Here is a 20,750-nt window from a genome sequence, read left to right as displayed (position 1 = left end):
ACTGGGTTGATGCACCCCCAATCTTTTTTTGATCTTTTCTTTTTATGGCCAAATTAAAGTAAGGGACTTTTGACTTACATTGGCATGCTTTGTGTTCAGGTGGCGACGTAGATAAGAGGGCTTCATACAACTGTGGCAATCTGCATCGCCAGTCCAAGTGAAGCCCAGACCCAAATAAGTTTCATCATATTGCCTTTGTTTTCTTCCAGTCTGATGCTCACTCTTGTTGCCTTTTTTCCCTACTTGCCTGGATGATGAGCATATGTCCTCTTGATTTGCCTGTGCTCTCCGGTCCAGGTCCTTCCGGCCTAATGCATCTCTCCGTTTCTCTCGCCTCCGATTCCTCACTCTCTCTCTTTATCGCTCCTCTTTCATGACTTATAACTTTAGATGTTCCACCTGACAGTTTCCCTGTTGTTAGTCAGTTGTGCATATTTGCGTAATAAACTATTTCAGCTAGTAGGTCTATATAGGTAACGTTAAAGCTAGTAATGTTACGCTACACGTACGTTACCTAAAGGCTGACTGGCAGGAACTGAAGTGCATTTTGGGTACATTTATTCATTTATTAAAATGTAAGTTTTTAATTTAAAATTTATAAAGCAAAGTTTTCAATTTTAGGTTTTTATTTCATGAAAACTTCCACTAAAAAGTATTGGTGTAGTTATTACACCATTACATTTTTCCTCTCGCGCACCCCCTAGAGGCACCTCAAGCACCCAAGGGGTGGGCGCACCACACTTTGGGAATCGCTGGCCTAGAGGGTTGTCCACAGTGTACGTGAGTGCACAGGTTTTTACTCGCCCTACCTGGTATGTCATTTTCTTGACATGCAACATTCTAGTCTAAGTTTCTGTTTTGTATTCATAATGACATACAAAAATGATAGTTGTATACAACTGAGTCATATTTGTTTGTTGTATGTCTCTTAGACCAAGATTGCAGGGGTGGGCTTTGTCAAGATTCACGCTCCCTGGAACATTCTTTGTCGAGAGGCCGAGTTAATGAAGCTAAAGATGCCCACCAAGAAGGTACTAACTCATGTCTCCGTCTTTTGCTCTGGGTAAAGAATGAAGAAGCCACTTTTCTTCTAATGTTATTTGAGTAACCCAACTTTGTTACTGTCTGTGTATGTGTGCAATGTTAAAAGAACCTGTTTCAAATTGCATTGTTGCTGTGAACAACTGGAGCTTTGCTGATCGCAGTGACTGTGCAGTAAATTAGGGCAAGCCATCGTTTTCACAGTCAATTCTGTCCAAAAATGACAGTAATACACTTATACACATCCATTAAGTGGGCCTATAAATGGTGGCACTGAGATGCAAAACACAACATTTAATAAAAACACAATAACAAAATGGAAACCCAAGAATATTACAGAAAACAGCCATCATGCCCCTATGAAATTCCTGCCCTGGTGAGCAGTGAAGTTTATATACAGTATATGAATCGTCTAAATACATATTTTACTTTGGTTGTTTTGGTGAAAACCATAATAAGTTGCTGTTACCTAACCTCCACAAGCATGCCGTTAAGCCGAGTAGAGCTAATGTGTGTGTGTGTGTGTGTGTGTGTGTGTGTATGTATGTGTGTGTGTGTGTGTGTGTGTGTGTGTGTGTGTGTGTGTGTGTGTGTGTGTGTGTGTGTGTGTGTGTGTGTGTTGTGGTGATTTCTAGGTGTATGAAGTCAAGCAGTTGAGTGGTGTTGTGGAGAAGATCAGCTCCCTGGTCAGCAAAGTTGTGGAACCTCTCCACCCTCATGTTGAGGAGCATCAACCCAAGAACTTCAAACACCTGTCACACACTTTTTCCAGGGAAAAACAACACCTGTAAGTGCACCGTTTACACTTTGATAGAAAAAGGTTGGACCCTTGTAGCCTAACATGGGTGTACCGGCCACACAACAGTAAAGAGGCCACCTGCAATGAAGGTTTTGTCCAAAGAAACCACATAATTCACATGCAAAGGGTGAAATGCACCCCTAACTGCGCTGCCAATCAAACAACATCTCTGTACTCCTGTTCTATTTGCACATATTTACATGAGATAACATGCATACACTTGGAGCAAAAGTGGCACATTTTATGCAAATGAGTAGCACTGCAAAAACATATACAGGTTCTGTAGAAACCTGGATTTTCATATTAAAGGTCTACCAGATATGCCCATTGAACTGCTGGAAGATGTTTAGTTGGAACATAGCAGGACATGTTTATTTCCTTTGGCTGTATCTTAACAGTGATCCAAAACTAGCTGACTGGAAGCACCTTAAGTTATTTTCAAACATGTGTTACTGTACTAATACTGTGGTATACACAACATTAAGATGTCTGACCTTTAACAGACAGTAACAAGTATGTGTGCGTTTGTGTTTTTAATTAACAGGTTTGACCTCTCAGATAAAGATGACTTCTTTGACAGCAGAACCAGGAGTTCAATAGTAAGTCCACAGAAGTTTTCTACCAGGGGCTGATGAATAGACAGTCCTTCTCCGAACTGTCAACTGTCCATTTTTTGTGTAATTTCTGAACACAAACCACCAGGAATTTGGTTAAGGTTAAATATTGCGACTGCAGAGAAGAGCAATATTTCAATGAATATTTTCTTCAGGAGCATGGTAAATAAAGTTAAGTTCTTCTGGTTTTTAATTTCCTTTCAGGTTTTTGAAATACTAAAAAGAACAAAATGCAAGGCCAAGTACAGCATGGGTAAGTCTGGATCTCTGTCAAAGGCCACCAGGCCTCCTTTTGTAGAGTGGCCAGTTTTATTCTCAGTGTCTTGTTTTTCCAGTAGAATTTGGAGATGTATTGAATCTAACGATTGGACCAGGTGAGGGAGGGTTAAGTTGAAATAATTGAAAATAGTTTATTTATTTTAGGCCGAAGCTGTTCTATAGTTAATGGATAGTGGTAGGTTCATCCAGTGCTGAGGTCGCCATTTATTGTTTGGAGTAGTGGAGTGAAGTTGAGTTTGAACAGTTCTGACAGCCTGGGGAAATATTAATGCCTAAATAAATGATGACATGTGCATAAAGGGATAGAAGGTGTATGGGCTGGCTCATACCAGCTGTTGCTACGTAGTGGAAGAATGGAAGAGTAATTCTGGTAATTAGAGTAGTCTGTAATATTGAAGTATAATTCAATAAGTTTACTTGTACCTTGTGGTGATGAGGTGAGGTTTTGTAGGAACATCAATATATCATCCGTGTAGAGACTGATGGTTGGATTCCTTTTATGTAGATGTTGTCAAGAGTTTGAAAATGGTGAATAGATATGGAGAGAGTGGGCATCTATAAAGGGCTGTTTAGGACATATATCAAGGATGCATGCACATACTCCACTTTTACCACACACACACACACACACACTCACACATAAAAAACATGCACGTACACCACTTTCACCTGACACATACAATACTTTTTCTCTCACACAAAGACATAAACAAAGCATGCACATACACTTCTTTTTCTTGCACACACATAATAAGCATGTACATATACTACTTTTTCCATGCACAAACACCACTTTCACCTCGCACACTTTTTGTGCAAGCTAAATAGTTCTCTGTGTGCAAGCTGAAATGTTATTGGTGTGCGAGCTACAAAGTTGTCTGACTGCGAACTAAAAAGTAATGTGTGCAGTTTATATTTCAAAGTGTCCTTGGGCAAGACACTGAATCCCGAATTGCTCCTGATGCTGCCCCATCAGTGTTTGTGAATGTAAGCTGCTTTAGATAAAAGTGTGCTCTTGAGTACATGAGAGAGGGTGAGTGCATGCACCATTGTGGCTGTCTTAAGTACTGTAGAAAAATGTGACACAGGCAGGGCTAACATGACTGCTAGGATTATTTAGGTTATAAAAAAGGACAAATGTAGGGGCATAGTTTATTATCATGAACACATAGCCTACTTATAAGAAACATACTTCAGAGGCCTGCAAGCTACAATAACTCTGCCGTGGTCACATTTACTGAGCTAGGGTGTAAAGATGTGGAACCCACATTAACACCTGCGTCTGTGTTTGTTTTCTCTCGGCAGGTATCACCAGTCTCCTGGGAAGTGGTATCTATACAGCAGCGTATCCTCTTCATGATGTGAGTAGTGTAACCCTGGCAATAATAGCTTATTATTACTATTATTATAGGTCGTACTAGTTCCAAATCATGTTTATATGCTAGTGTTTTGGAGCCCATATAATCAGTCACATTTTTGTAATCACTAAAAGGTAAAAAGATGCCAGCACTAGAAAACTACTGTAGAGCCACCTTTTCTTCAAACTAGTCTTGTCTCGTCTTGTCTCGTCTCGTCGTAGTCTTTAAACCCATATCAGATGGTTAAACCCAGTTTACAGTCTCCAGTCAGTGTTCACTGTAACTAGCTTCAATGTTTCTCTTTCCTTTTTCAGGGAGACATTAATCAGGAGAGCTTCAATGACAGAAAGGTGAGAGTTTTTCTAAACTTATCAAATCCGGTAACAAGTCTTCACAGACATGTTGTTTTATGTTTTGGATTTGCATGTACAGCTTTGTCATGTAAAGTCCACATACAGTTGACATACACACACTAGGACCACAAAATCTGTAACCCATGTGAAACACATGCTGCTGGCATCCACAGGTACACTATGAATGTATTTATTTTTAACATGTATAGAATCTCCCATTGTATAGCTCCACACAAAAGTAGCCTCTGTTTTTTCTCTTTTGTGAAAAACTAATCCCAATTTAAAAGTCTACTTACTGGCTTTTTCTGAGCTAGAACTCTACCCAACCATTGTATTAACGACAAATATGGCAGTAGAAAGGCTTAAGGCATAATCAAATTGTACAATAATAATAACAACAATTTAACAAAATACTGCTGAATGTCTTCCATAGCTTTTGAATGACGAGTGGGCAAACTACAGTGTCTTCTACAAGTACCAGCCCATCGGACTTGTGCGGTAAGGACATATCTCTTTAGGTATATCATTTACTGCCAATCAAGCAACTCTGGTCATCCTACTATTCTGCCAAGGGTTTTTTTTAAGGAATGTCATTCTAGCTTATTGATTTGTACATATTCAACTTGTGCTGTATCATATTTTTTAATATGACCATAATTAGCAGTGGTGAGTGGGTGCTGTGTTGAATAATATTTTACTTAGAAATACCTTAGACGGGCGCCCAGATAGCTCAGTTGGTAGAGCGGGTGCCTATATATAGAGGTTTACTCCTCGACGCAGCGGGCCCAGGTTCTACTCCGACCTGCGGCCCTTGGCTGCATGTCATTCCCCCCTCTCTCTCCCCTTTCACGTCTTCATCTGTCCTGTCAAAAATAAAGGCCAAAAAATAATCTTAAAAAAAAAAAGAAAAAAAGAAATACCTTAGACGGATTTTTTTTGTGATGTCACAGCTAAAATAATCAGAGGTAAGCATGTTTTCTCTATGTTGTACTTTTGCAACAATACAAACAATTATGAGCACAGTTGTAACATAAACCTTGCGAATTATGGCCATCCCGCATATCACCCTTTCCCATCAAGTGTTGGTTGTGTGCGTCAAATGAACATTAAGGGGCCATTTACAGATACAGACTCCAAAGCTAGGAGTGTGCTTCTGCTCATTGTAAATGGGACCTGGGGTTTCAGTCCAGCACTGCATGCTGAGCTACAGAGATTTAAAAGGTGCTCATCAACACTACAGGGAAAAGTTGAGAAAAGCTTAACATTTGCAAACTTGTGTCCCTTTGACACAATGCAAGCAGCAACCAGGAATGGTTTAGCTAGTAAAGTAGGAATTACTTCTAGCGCATATACAGACCGCAATACCAATCTGTCTTGCCAGTGTTACGGTCCTTAACGCGTCAGTCTCACTGTGTTGTGTATCTGCATCTGCACATGAGGAAACCAAGCTGAATCAGGATAAGCATGTCGACATCACGGACAGAGACGTAAACAGCCCACAGCAGTTATCAGGAGTTCTGCTCTTTTTTACTAAACTTGTTCAACTGTGATCGTATAGTGGAATGGTTATTTTTAACAAAAGTATAGTGTTACATGTTTTACAATACTTTGTCTATTTCACAGTAGAATGTAAAATAAAACAAATTAAATCCTCAACTTCTAAGGCATTTCTGCTGTATAAAAATACAATATATGAATCAGTACAGTGTCTTCAACACCGGAAAATAGCTCTTATAGTTTAACATTATACATTTTTCACATAACAAAAGTCAATATCAAATTCAATAACAGTTACCTGCACATGAGGAAACCAAGCTGAATCAGGATAAGCATGTCGACATCACGGACAGAGACGTAAACAGCCCTACACAACGCACAGTAAGTCAGACGGAGGAATAGCATTAGAAACCATGCAAAATAAGCTAGGCTACATTTAGCATTCAGCTCTGAGCCTAAAACTAATGACTCACTCGACGCCAAACAAACGGCATTCATCTCTAAATTACATCACAACAAGAATGCAGTAAAATAAAACATTGTGTGGTGGGCTTTAAAGCATTTTGGCTAATATTGTCTCTGCGGCATTTAACATGCGACTTACCACAGCAGTTATCAGGAGTTCTGCTGTGGATTACCCATAATTCGTTACTTTTAGCGCCGCGGCGCAATGTGAAAGTGACGCCGGCAGACGGCGCTGTCCCCATTTATGCAGCAATTTAACAGAACACATATACAACCCGTTACAGACACCCCCCTAAATTCCTGCTAAATCAGGGAAGCGCCTCCAAAACAGAGAAAACAGAGAGAGAAAAAAAAATAAAAAAATGGATTACATTGAGCGCTACTGCGTAATAGTCAGTTACAAAACTCCTCCTACAGAGATAAGCAAGGATAGGGTGGTACCAAAACCTAAACCTTAACAGAGACACAAGAGATGCCGTTTACACCTCTCCTAATTGACACAGCTCAAAAACTTCAGAGAAAAATGGAATATCTGTCTACACTCAGGAACAGAAATACTCAAATGTACATTATAACCATCAGCGTCTCAGGTTACACTGCAAATACATTTCTTACAAAAGTAACAAAAGAACCCACTGAAGACCTTGAATCTTCCACAACCTGGCCATTCATCTCACAAATTAATCTCGTCGGAGGTTTAATGGCCCTACCAGTCCTAGTCACAGTCATGTCTGGGAATACCTGCTTTGGCTGGGTGCAGATTACAGGCTCAACTGATTCTGAGACTGCACTACTGGGGACATGCGAGTGTGCATCAGCTGGTGAGTCTGTGGGGAGCTGTATGGAGTGACTGTGAGCAGACCGATCGTCCAGGAATGATGACTGACTCACATCACTGTCCCGGCCCGTACATACATGACTGACAACATCATCCACATGAGGAGTATCCTCTACTGCATCGAATGAACTGTCATTGTCATCAGGGACATCATCCAGCCTAGGGGTCCTCTCTACTGTGTTGGATGAACTGGGTAAGTCATCAACAACTCCATCAGGTCCAGCATTCTTTCCAGATTGCAAAATCCACTGCAATGTTTTTTCATCACTGTCAAGTAAATCATGAGGCAGAGTATCACCATGGTCACTTCCAGCACCAACTGACAGGGAATCAGACAGGTCACCATCATCATCTCTCAACAGGAAACTAACAGGAAGGAGTAGGTTCCGGTGAACTGTTTTTTCTTTGCCAGTGACTGCGTCCTTCACACGGTAGACATTGATTGTGGATCTCACTGACAACACTTCATAAGGAATTGACTCCCATTTGTCTGCGACTTTCCGTTTTCCTCTTTCACCTCTGTTTGCCAACAAGACCCTGTCACCAACAGTTAATGGTGAGCCTTTCACCTTGCGGTTGTAAAGCTTGGTGTGACGAGCCTGTGCAGCTGAACTGTGCCTCTGAGCGACCTCTGCTGCCTCACTCAAGTCCCTTTTGAGGTGGGACACAAACTCTGAATGGGTAACGACACAATCGTTCTTTAGAGCATGTTGGAACATCACATCGATCGGGAGTCTGGGAATCCTCCCAAACATGAGGTAAAAAGGTGCGAAGCCTGTAGTTTCATGGACAGTGCAGTTATAACAGAAAGTCAGTGCTCTTAATGACTGGGGCCACTTTGCTTTGGATTTGGGAGGTAAGGATCTGATCATGCTCCCCAACGCTCTGTGATCCCGTTACCCATCGGGTGGTAAGGGGTAGTGTGCGATTTCTTTATTCCAGCCATATCCAATAGTTCCTTGATGAGCTTACTCTCGAAATTAGCCCCCTGGTCAGAATGCACACGCTTTGGAAAGCCATATATGCAGAAAATATCATTCCATAAGCGGTGGGCCACTTGTTTCGCTGACTGGCTCTTACAAGGAAAAGCAAAGGCCATCTTGGTGAAATGATCCGTTGCTACGAGAACATCAACAGACTTGTTGTCTCCCTGCTCTGCTGTCCAGAAATCAATGCAAATCAATTCCATGGGCTCTGTGGTGTGAATGTTCTCCAGAGGAGCACGAGCATGAGGCTCCGGCGTCTTACCAACAATGCAACGCTGGCAGTTCCTGACATAGTGCACAATATCATGTGCCATGCCTGTCCAAAAAAACCTGTGTCTGGCCAATGAGAGTGTACGTGAGCGTTCTTGGTGACCCGCGGCATCATGTATGCCATGAAGCACTTGTTGTTTCAGGCAATCTGGTACAATGAACTGGTAGAGCTTGTTGTTCATGTTGTGATTCCATTTTGCAGTGTGAGCTTGGTCCAGTGCTTGAGCAGCTTGATTACACTACGAGGCTCCTTTGTACGCTCACGTTTGTCAGGTCTCTTGTGTCTCCGGACATAGTAAGCTACTCTACTCACGGTGGTGTCTTGCTCTTGCAAAGTCAGAAGGGTGCTTTTAGGCAGAGCAGTGGCACAATCTTCTTTCTCCAGATGAGGGATGACTCCCGTCCCCATTACTCGGCTTGTCCCACCGGTGCAGTGTGCATCCAAGAGGGCAGAGATTTCCTGAGACGTTAACTTGCCCTGGGAAGGTGGGTGGGAGAGATCAGATCTTGGCTCAACCTGTGTGCTCACAAGTTGACAGTTGTTTGTGTATCTGAAAGCATCTTGAACTGTTTCATCCATCAGACCATTCAGTTGATTTAACAAAGCATGGTATGGCTCTGTCACAAGGCGATGGCTGACACTGGACTGGACAAAGGGCTCCCTGCTGAGTGCATCTGCCACTACGTTTGTAGCTCCTGGTACATACTTCAGATCAAAACTATAGGATGCCAGTTTCGCTACCCAACGCTGTTCACATGCATCGAGTCTTGGTTTGGTGAGTATGTATGTGAGCGGGTTGTTGTCAGTCCAAGCTGTAAAATGACGACCTTTCAACCAGTAATGGAATTTGTCACATACTGCCCATTTTAAGGCTAAAAACTCGAGCCTGTGCGCGGGGTAGTTCATCTGAGAACGTGAAAGCGTCTTGCTCGCAAAAGCCACTGGCCTCGCCATGTCGCTGCCTCTGGGGATCTGTGAGAGTACTGCCCCCAACCCATCAAAAGACGCATCCACAGCCAATATGAAATGGTCATCGAAATCAGGGTGAGCTAACGTTACACTCGTAAGCAAGTCATGCTTTAAGGTCTCAAATGCACATTTACATTCCTCAGTCCAGTCTGATTGTGTGAGTTTAACATTTACGACCTTCTTTTTCGAATATCTCCCTCTCTTTTTGAAGCACTGCACGTCAGGCTGGGAGATGAGCTTGAAGAGGGGCTTCGCTTTGGCCGAACATCTCTCAATAAAATGTTGGTAATACAAGATCATACCCAAAAATGATCTGATCTTCTTAGAACAAGGAGTGACGCCATCGGAGTCCATTAGATCAGACACCTGCACATCAGTGATTACCTGAACTTTCTCTGGGTCAGTGCAGACTCCGTCTTCGCACACGATGTGGCCCAGGAATTTCACAGACCTTCTCAGAAAATTACATTTCTTTGGTGAGAGCTTCAAATTGTGAGTCTTTAACCTGGAAAACACCATCTCCAGCCGGTCGAGTGCAAGCTGCTCTGTTGGAGCAAAGACCAAAAGGTCGTCAAGATAACACAACAAACTGGTAAAGTTCTTGTCACCGAAAATCGACATCATCATCCGCATAAACGTAGCGGGACTGTTTGTGAGGCCTTGGGGCATACGATTGTATTCATGGAGTCCAAATGGTGATGAGAATGCTGTATACTTTTTGTCTTCCTCATGTAGTGGCACATTGTAAAAGCCGGATGTCAGGTCCATAGTGGAGAAGAAAGCATTTCCACCTAAAGCAGCAAGTGCGTCCGACTGGTGTGGGAGAGGATGAGCATCTTTTACTGTCCTGGCGTTGAGCCATCTGAAATCATTACAGATCCTGGGGTCGCCATTTTTCTTCCACACAAGTACTAAAGGTGAAGCGTACTCACTGTTAGACTTTCTTATTATTCCACTCTCCTCCATGTCATTCAGGGCTGTCCGCAGCTTCTCATAGTGACTCGGTGGTATCCTACGATAAGGTAGACGAAAGGGCTTGTCATCAACCAGACGGATCCTGTGAACAAAATCTTTTGCCAGACCACAATCCATCTTGTTCCTCGAGAATATAGATTCATGCGCTGTGATGATGTTGAGGAGTCTGTTCTTCCACTCGAGAGACACTTCACATGCACTTAGGTCTAAATCGTTCAATCCCAAATCCCTCAAAATGTTGGTCAACTCCTCTTCTGACTTTAGAGGTTGCTCGGGGATGTGACAGGACTGTGCACCTGACTGGACGTTACACTGGACACTGTCAACTTCTGGGAAATCCTCTACTGCAATGCATGGGGACACATCAGCGATTTTTGCATTCCTTCTCAGTGTCACAGGGTGACTAGTGAGGTTAACTAGCTTAACTGGAACTAAGCCATCACCAAATAGTGGCGCGATGACTCGGCCGACCAAGATCTGTTTAGGCCTGGAGTTAGACTGAGTGGGCTCTATGACTACAGTACTACCCACAGACACCATGGCCTTGCTAGGGAGTTTACCCCAAACTAGATATTCACTCTGTGGCTGCAAAGTCACACTGCCTGCAAGTTTCGCTGTACCCACTTTGTCTGGCACAATATCACCTTTCCATCTCTCGGTGTTAGAGAGCAACGACAAAAACTGAAAGGATTCATCCATCCCATCTCCGCTCGGCATGGTCATCAACTTCCAGTAGCTGACGGTGGTCCTCAGTAAGGTCAGTAGCGTTTTGATGGCATTGCTGCCAAGGATCAGTTCTTCTGTCTGGCCTGGCACAACCAAAACAGGGATCATCATTTTACATCCATAAACAGAGACTGTGACATCATATAGCCCTTTGGGGGTAACTCTGTGACCTCCACATCCAACGACGACGACATCATCTGCTGAAGTCTTGATCAGGTTGGGGTTGGCTTTCAACAGGTTAACTTCAGCTGCTTCGCTTATGGTGCACGCCATAGAGCCGCTGTCAATCAGTGCCTTCAGCGTTGGGCCATTTTCAACAGACACCGGGGTATAGAACAGACTGTCAATCATGGGAACGTGCTGTAAGCATTGAAAAACAACAGTCTTATCAGAATGGACAATACTTTTATGTACCTCATATACGGACTCATAATCCTCAGTATCACAAACGGGAGGCTGACTAATTAGATCTGCACTGCCCTCCCCCTCGCGCAGATCTGTTAGTTTCCCTGATTAGACGGAGGTAGAGTGGCCCGTGGCACAGGACAGTTGCGTCGGGAATGGCCGGGTGACTGGCACTGAAAACACAGGCGATGTTCACGGCAGTGGACTAGGGCAGAGTGAGCTCCATCATTACAGATAGCACAGGGTAAGACATCTAAGCCATCTATTCTGGGGAGTCTGGCATTGCGTCGACCTGAGTTAGGCTGTCGTACACATGAATTACGCATCAAAACTTTCTCCAGCATGTCGATCACTCTCTCTAGATTGGCCTGGTCTGTAGATCCACACTGCTGTGATCCAGAGTCATGGCAAGCGACAGAAGCTGCATTAACATCAACTTTGCAAATATTGGCCGTATCAGTCCTACTGCAGCGAGTTGAGCCAGTAGGCTTGAAGTAGTAGGCTGGACTCCGATTTATGGGCATTCAACACAGCTTGCACTTCATGAGCTGACCACTTGTCAATGGGTTTAGAACGAAAGGTCAGGGCCAAATCCTTACTGGGACAATGGCGGATGAACATGTGGGCAATCTCTGTTCCTGGGTTGTCAAACGATTTGCCTTGCTCCCTCAGACATTCAGAGGCTACATCTGCTGCTTTGTTTAACCTCAACCAGTAATCGTAAGGCTCTTCATTCTCATTAGGCAAAGTGGTATAAAAGTCCGAGAGGGGAACTGGCGAGTACTGACTGCAACTGAAATGCTTACGAAGCAGAGTGTAAATAGCATTGGGACTGGTTTGGATGTCAGACTCACTGTTCCTAATCCAAAATTTGACCACGTCTTTCGCTCTGCCCCGCAAATGAACGAGTATCTCCTCAACATGTTCGTCAATATTCAGGTTTCCCTTCTTAACAAAAGGTCCTCATCAAGTCCTCCCACTCCTCGATGTCAACCGAGTCAGATCCATCCCCTCTGAAGGAAGGAGGCTCTTTGACATTTCTGTGTGTGACCAAATGAGCCTGGGATATATCCACAGTGTTGGGAGGTCGATTCAGAGTGTTACTGCCAGTAAGCAGGTTGCTGCGTGTGTCTGACCCCAGGCTAGGTGGGTTAAGGCGAGATATGATACTGTCGGCTATCTGCTCTCCAATCATTTGAGCAATCGAGTCTACTTGACCTAACAAGTCAGGGGCAACATGTTCAGTGTGTGGTGTTGAACTAGTGACCGGTTGCCTACGTGGGTTACGCATGTCAGTAATGTCAGGGGGATCAGTCGAAAAGTCAACCCTATTCACCTCCAATGCAACGTTACTGCCAACAACAGGACTATCAAGAAAGGAAGCAGGCATCTGTAGAACACCCCTCCCCCTACCAACAGAAGCTGGAGTATGAGCTGGCGAAACAAGTTCAGTTTCGCTCATTATGACTAACCCTAACAGCAGAAAGAGAAAAAAAACAAAAAAAAAACAGATCAACCAACAAGAGAAAACCGACCCAAAAATAAAAATTAAGGAAGAAAAAAAAAATAAATCAGAGTAGAGCTAGAGTCCTTTCCAACATGTAAAGGATAACGCTGAGGGATGTCCACTCCAGGAGACAGTCCACGATGCCCAAATGAAGTCACAGCTACAGCGGTCCGTCAATGGCAGGCAGACGTCCACTCACTCAATGGCAGTCACGGCACCAATGTTACGGTCCTTAACGCGTCAGTCTCACTGTGTTGTGTATCTGCATCTGCACATGAGGAAACCAAGCTGAATCAGGATAAGCATGTCGACATCACGGACAGAGACGTAAACAGCCCACAGCAGTTATCAGGAGCTCTGCTCTTTTTTATTAAACTTGTTCAACTGTGATCGTATAGTGGAATGGTTATTTTTAACAAAAGTATAGTGTTACATGTTTTACAATACTTTGTCTATTTCACAGTAGAATGTAAAATAAAACAAATTAAATCCTCAACTTCTAAGGCATTTCTGCTGTATAAAAATACAATATATGAATCAGTACAGTGTCTTCAACACCGGAAAATAGCTCTTATAGTTTAACATTATACATTTTTCACATAACAAAAGTCAATATCAAATTCAATAACAGTTACCTGCACATGAGGAAACCAAGCTGAATCAGGATAAGCATGTCGACATCACGGACAGAGACGTAAACAGCCCTACACAACGCACAGTAAGTCAGACGGAGGAATAGCATTAGAAACCATGCAAAATAAGCTAGGCTACATTTAGCATTCAGCTCTGAGCCTAAAACTAATGACTCACTCGACGCCAAACAAACGGCATTCATCTCTAAATTACATCACAACAAGAATACAGTAAAATAAAACATTGTGTGGTGGGCTTTAAAGCATTTTGGCTAATATTGTCTCTGCGGCATTTAACATGCGACTTACCACAGCAGTTATCAGGAGTTCTGCTGTGGATTACCCATAATTCGTTACTTTTAGCGCCGCGGCGCAATGTGAAAGTGACGCCGGCAGACGGCGCTGTCCCCATTTATGCAGCAATTTAACAGAACACATATACAACCCGTTACACCAGCGTAGGCACCATCGTTTCATCAAGTACCACATTAAAAACAGGCTGCAAACAAAGCTATTCTGCACTTGCAAAAGTGTAAAATAAATTAACTGCCTTGTGTGTAGTACGGCGGCTATGTCAGAACACAACTGTCCAATTGAAGCACTGTATGTTAAATTATGGCAACACACACATTGCTACAGCAAGGCCAGAGACTGCCTACTACTTTGTATGTGTGAACGCTGTGTTCACAAGATGCAAATAAGCCCTTCAACAATTTGAATATAAGACAATGTTTTATGGATTTTATCCTTAAAAAAGTACGGATCGTATTATGAACTGAGCATTTATATATACGATGCAGATGTTGTGTTTGAATGCAGCAAGAACTTCTTAATCAAGATCGTATTTCTCAAGAAAGCCATTTCAGTATAGGCCAAGGTTGATCAGCTGTGATCGGTCCCCGATATTGGATATACTTTTGAATCCTCTAGGGACACACAAAGTAGGTATGTTAATATTTAACACTGCTGCTTGTCTATTATTATTATTATTATTATTATGTCTAGTATATCGTGAGCCTTATAGACATGATATGAAGGGATGATGGCTCCTAAAATAAGAAACATTTCTTGCTTGAAGTTCTTGCTGTTGTTTCTGTACATACCACTGTGACACTAGAATAATTTCCTCCGCCAGGGCGCTTATGTTTTCGGCTCGGTTTGTCGATTATTTTTTGTCTGTTTGTGTGTCAGCAGGATTTTGGAAAAGCTACTGGCTCGATTTTCATTAATCCTAGTGGAAGGGTGTACAGTAGCATGGGTCAAGCAAGAACCCATTTAAGTGAATCTGAATCACAGGGCGGATACACAAACGTTTCACGGGCATTAATAACAAGTGGCGTTGGTAGGTGGGGCTACGGCTCTATAAGTAGCTCTGTGTATTTTGGCCGTCTCCATCATGCTAACTTTTGCAGCTGCGACTCGGGATGCCGCAGACAGACAAAGAGTTAAGTCTTCAACGATCATAATGAGCACTAACAAACGAAACGCTATTGATCATTTTGACAGGGGGTTTAATAGAGGAAAGCGGTTAAATAGCTGGGTTTCGCTACATTTCAGTCAGATCTGAAGAAGCCCTCGGATGGGAGACGAAATGTCTTTGGAGCACCACTCACCATGTCTAGTTGCCCTTGAGTTTAACCCTTCCCTGGACACCAGTACCTTAAACAACATGCACCCACCAATGCAGCCCGCTGTGCTATTTAAACGCAAGGCTGTTTTCATTATGAATCTGTGCTTACATTTTACTTTAAGATTTGATAACCCTGTAATAAAACTTATGGTGGAACAAGGGAGAAGAGTAGATGGAGACAGAAGCGAGGGGAAAGCGAGGTGGCGTCCGATTACGGCTGAGGAAGCTGCGGCTCAAGCAGACTCCGCTGCCTTCGATGATCCTGGGGAACGTTCAGTCTCTAAGGAATAAAATGGATGAACTCCAGGGGAATGTCCGTTTACAAAAGGATTTTAAAGACTGCTGCGTGATGGCGTTCACGGAGACGTGGCTCAACGGGCGCAACCTAGATTCCGACCTGCAGATTGAGGGCTTCGGAGCACCGCACCATCTAGATCGGAATGCAGAGGTGACAAAGAAAACCCACGGAAGAGGGGTATGCTTGTATGTGAACCAAAGATACTGTAACTCTGTTACTGTCAGAGAGTCTATCTGTACTCCAGATGTGGAACTCTTATCAGTGTCTTTGCGTCCTTTCTACCTGCCCCGCGAGTTCCCCCAACTCTTTGTCACAACCGTGTATATTCACCCCAAAGCCAACGCTTCTTCTGCATGCTAAATTATTTTCGATGTAGTACAAAAGTTACAGTAAATTTCGCCTGACGCCTCAAACTTTATATTGGGTGATTTTAACCACGCTTCCCTCAAAACGACACTTCCAAAATTCTATCAATACGTATCCTGTCAGACAAGGCGGGATACAATTTTTGATCTGTGCTTTGGTTCAGTAAAGGAGGCTAAATCACGCCCTTTACCCCCCCTGGGCTCTGGAGATCACAACTGCGTGCACCTTCTGTCAACTAACAGAAATCTTCTAAAGAGGGGAAAAGTCCAGACCAAGTCTGGACAGCGGAGTCCACGCAGTGCCTGCAGGACTGTTATGACTGCACTGACTGGAATATGTTTATAGAAACATGTGGTGATGATTTGGATGAACTTGCTGATGTCACATGCTGCCTTCTGCAGGGATATGATCATAACATGTAAGCAGGTCAAAATGTACCCTAATAATAAACCTTGCGTCAATAAGTCTGTTAAATCTGGCATACAGGCTAAGAAACGTGCCTTTAAACATGGAGCAACTTCTGAATTGCAAATAGCCACTAAGGAATTGAAACTAGAGATTTTGAGACCCATTGCACTTACATCACTTGTTATGAAAACTTTTGCGAATCTGGTGAGGTCTCAAATCTTAAAGAAAACCGAGTATGTTTTGGAGCCAATGCATTTTGCCTATAGGCCACTCAGGAGAGTCAAGGACGCCAAAGAAGCAAATGAATTTTCTTCTTAAACATCTGGAAGGAAGGGGAACACAAGCCAGGCTTTTATTTATTGACTTTTCATCCGCATTTAATTTAATTCAACCCCACATTCTAACAGAGAGACTTTTAGAACAATAAATATTGTTGAAGACTGGCTCAGTCATCCAGGACTTTGTTGAATGGTGTGAAAAATCCTTCCTCCAGATGAATACCTCCAAAACAAAAGACTTAAATAATGCTTATTGATTTTCGAAAACTCCCCCAGGCACAAGAAGTCTCCAACATAAAGGGTCAAATAGTGGAGTGTGTTCAAACCTACAAATATCTTGGAACGACCATTGACAGCAAACTGACTTTTGAGGCAAACTGTGACACTGTGTATAAAAAGGTAAACCAGCGATTGTTTTGCCTGAAAAAACTGTCCTCCTTCCATATTGACAGAACCTTGATGACCCTATTTTATCATGCTTTTATTGAATCCGTTTTGTCTTTTTACCTGGTGTTATGGTTTGGGAACTTGTCTCTTAAAAATAGGAATCGTCTGAATCAAATTGTGAAGTGGTCCAGTACGCTGATAGGAAAGCCACAGCTCAACCCAGAATCCCTGTATTCTAAACAGTTACAAAGGATAGCTCAAACTATTTTGAAAGACCACTCCCACCCTTTACATAGTGAATTTCAGCTCCTACCGTCGGGACGCAGGTATAAAGTACCACCCTGTAAAACTAAGAAATACAGAAACAGCTTTGTCCCAGCGGCTATACGTATATTAAATAAGTAGTACCAATACAGGTCTGCTGCCTCATTTATTTTTATTAATTTATTGATTTTTATATTTTTCTTTTTTGTCTGCGGAACTATTGATATACTGTATTTTATTAGGAATGAGCAATGATGTCTCCTTTGTCACATTACATTCTACAGTCTGCTGCTGATTGTGTGTATGTGTGTGTAAAAGGAGGCTGACCCACTCAACTCCCACTGTAAGCCAAATCTACCTTCGGGTATTAATAAAGTTACCTTGACCTTACCTTGACCTTGACCTAATTTTGTCTGAAAAATCTAAATGATTTGTGTCTTTTTGTGGGTTTAGGAAGTATTTTGGCGAGAAGATTGGTCTGTACTTTGCCTGGTTGGGTCTGTATACCCAGATGCTGATTCCTGCCTCTGTCGTGGGAGTCATCGTGTTTCTGTATGGATGTGCAACAGTCGATGACAACATACCAAGGTAAACACACACACACACACACACACACACACACACACACACACACACACACACACACACACGTTTGTGAGCAATTTGATTGTCAGCCTATTGTCTTCTTTAACCAATTATTTAGTGCTGCTGTTTGTCTCGCTGAAGCTAATTTGACATGTCAATGTCATTAGTTATGGCAATATTGTACTCTAAAATCCCAGAGATCTGGGGATCTGCAGAGAAATCTTTTATGACATCCAGAGACATCACAAGAAGGTTTAGATAGTTGTAAAAAAAAAACTCTTAATATAACAGCTTAAAGGAACAGCTTCACATTGTGGAAAATGTACCTTTCTTGCTGAGAGCGAGTTGAAAAGATGGCTTTCAATCTCACGTCCGTGCATTGAATAGGAGCCGAAGTCAGACCATGATTAGGCTAGTTTAGCATAAAGACTGTTAGCAGGGGGAAACAGCAAGACTGGCTCGGCCCAAAGTAAAAAAATACACCTACCAGCCCCTCTGAAGCTGACCGATTAACATGTTGGATCTTGTTTGTTTAATCTGTACACAAACGGAAATGTAAAAACAGGAGTTTGGGGTTTGTCAGGAGTTGCAAACTAATTCTTGGTGAACAACAGCCAGGCACAGAGACACAGACTCTGTTTGCTTTGGGAAACAACAACCAGAACATCCAAGCTACCAAGCTACACGCTGAAAATGTCAAGTTTTGAAGAACGTTTTGATCGTGCAACAAGACAGGCCTGCTTTGTTCTTTCGGGGAATGATTGTAAAGATTTACAAAGAATATGTTTGGGGCATTTCCTCTAACTGGGACTTTTTGGGACCGACTGGTGGAATTGCTGTGGACGAAGTACACATGGAGATACACTGGTAATTTAAATAGCTCACGTTACTGTATTGTTAACAGTTAACTTCATTTCAACACATGTTCCTCCAAAATAAGTTCCTTCCCGAGACTATTTTGCAGAGCCACCGTCGCTGCGTCCAGAGCTTAGCGCCGCCTAAGACGATTGTGATTGGTTTAAAGAAATGCAAACTGTTTTTTTTTCTCCTGTCCCAGAATGTATGTGTAGTGTAGCCAGACCTTACTCCTAAGCGCTGTGGGGATAGGTCTGGCAATGCAAGACTAATGCTTTACTGACCACTTACAGCGCATCCTTATACTTATACTTATTGCCATGAAAGCCAATGCGAGACTAATGGCGCCCTAACATAGGCTCCTCAAACACAGACGCTCACCTAAATCTTGTTGTTTTGCAAGTCCAGTGTGTGTGGCCCTCTAGCCTATGTTCCAAAGAAGACAGTCCCGGAACACAACATTCCCTTATCATGCAGCTGCCTAGACTCCCTCAATCTCTAGAGACACACAAAAATTCATACTTGAACACAGGACAGGTTTAGTGATGGAGTATGGCCGAATAGATATTCTCGTCCCATGACCTGTGACCCGGGAGTGACCTGACGTTACCTAATTCTCCCCCTTGTCTTCTAGAAATTCCACCACATTGGTTAAACTACAATTGTTTCTAAGAGTTGCTATGCAGGTTTAAAATATAAAATTTCACTGTGATCGTAGCCTTAACATGCTGTCGGAAAATTAGACTCTGTAACGCACAGACATGAGATTGATCAAAATCAAATAAGAGTAATTTCCAAAAGGTTAGACCATTCTTTTAGGTAAATCCGTGTTTTCGTTCGGTCGGTAGAAGACGTGGCGGGGGCTTTAGGAGTCCTCCATCAAGAAAATGTTTGTTTCACATAATTTCGGACCATTATTATTACCATATCTGTGTCTAAAATGTTGGGAAAGCTAGAGCACATAATAAAGAAATAAAGCTCAAAAAGCTTAAAGACAAAACTTGCTAAAGAAGTCCACTGGGGACCAGTAAATAAAATATTAGGACTCAATAATGGACATAATGAGTTGCTAATATAAACTGTGTAAGCTACAGGGTAAGAGCTAAAACAAATCAAAGTGAATGGAGAAATGAGAGAGGACGAAGAGGGAGACAAAGGAAGAGGTTTTGATGAATAAGTTGGAAACCAGGGTTTCCTCTCCTTCCTCAACCTGCTTCTCATCATCCACAGGATATTATGACACATGCTGCCGGCACACACTCAATGCAGACACACACCACACACGCTCAGTGCAAGTGTTAATGTCAGAGTCTCACCCGGACTCCGAACCACACAATAAGACAAACCAGACCCCCTGTCTGTCTGTTTCACAATAGGTCCATTGTGTTCATTCATTGTGTGACTGCTTATTATAATTGAATCAAGCTGAATCAATGACGTAGGCCATGCCATTTTCACGAAAGACTTTCTTCTTCTTTTCATCAATGTGCAAAACCTACTTTTTCAAACTCCTCCTAGGGTTTTTACCCGATCGGCCTGAAACTTGGCACATAGCATACTCAGATGGCCCTGACAAAAAGATATTAAAAGAATCTTGCTCGGTTAACAAATGCTTAAATTACAAACAAGCTAGCGTCTAAACTTCTAAAATGACCTTATCTCGGCCGAATCAAATGCTATGAACTCACAGTGTGATATGTGTGATTGTGTACAAGTAGGCTTTGTTTCACGTTATAACCGGGGTCTGGCGGGTCCTTCTTCAATTCCTGCATCTGAAATAGTTGGAAAACATATATTTACTGGTAAAAAGTAGGGCATGATCCGAATATTTGACTATACGGATATTCGTTTGTTTGGTAGGTGTTTGATTTTCAAATTTCTGTAATGAAGTTGAGACATATTCTAAGAAGTAACCTAAAGAAGGATATAAACTGTTAGGATATAAGAAAGTTTTGAGCCCTCTG

General features: G+C 42.5%; 1 protein-coding gene across 2 annotated transcripts in view; it reads left to right on the top strand.

Moving 5' to 3' along the window:
• Nucleotides 1-20,750, top strand: part of LOC116040193 (anoctamin-1-like) — a 51,817-nt gene that overhangs the window by 11,056 nt on the left and 20,011 nt on the right. For both annotated transcript variants that reach the window (XM_031285459.2, XM_031285460.2), the window contains exons 3-10: nt 933-1,031; nt 1,677-1,828; nt 2,385-2,439; nt 2,659-2,707; nt 4,039-4,094; nt 4,406-4,441; nt 4,878-4,942; nt 17,800-17,934. In XM_031285459.2, the coding sequence (XP_031141319.1) occupies nt 933-1,031; nt 1,677-1,828; nt 2,385-2,439; nt 2,659-2,707; nt 4,039-4,094; nt 4,406-4,441; nt 4,878-4,942; nt 17,800-17,934 (647 nt within the window). The remainder of the gene's footprint in view (nt 1-932; nt 1,032-1,676; nt 1,829-2,384; nt 2,440-2,658; nt 2,708-4,038; nt 4,095-4,405; nt 4,442-4,877; nt 4,943-17,799; nt 17,935-20,750) is intronic.

The sequence above is a fragment of the Sander lucioperca genome, chromosome 7 (assembly GCF_008315115.2).
Source record: "Sander lucioperca isolate FBNREF2018 chromosome 7, SLUC_FBN_1.2, whole genome shotgun sequence".
In the NCBI taxonomy this organism is placed as follows: Eukaryota; Metazoa; Chordata; class Actinopteri; order Perciformes; family Percidae; genus Sander; species Sander lucioperca.
Note: the sequence above shows the minus strand (reverse complement) of the source record. Positions and strands in the feature narration are given on the sequence as shown.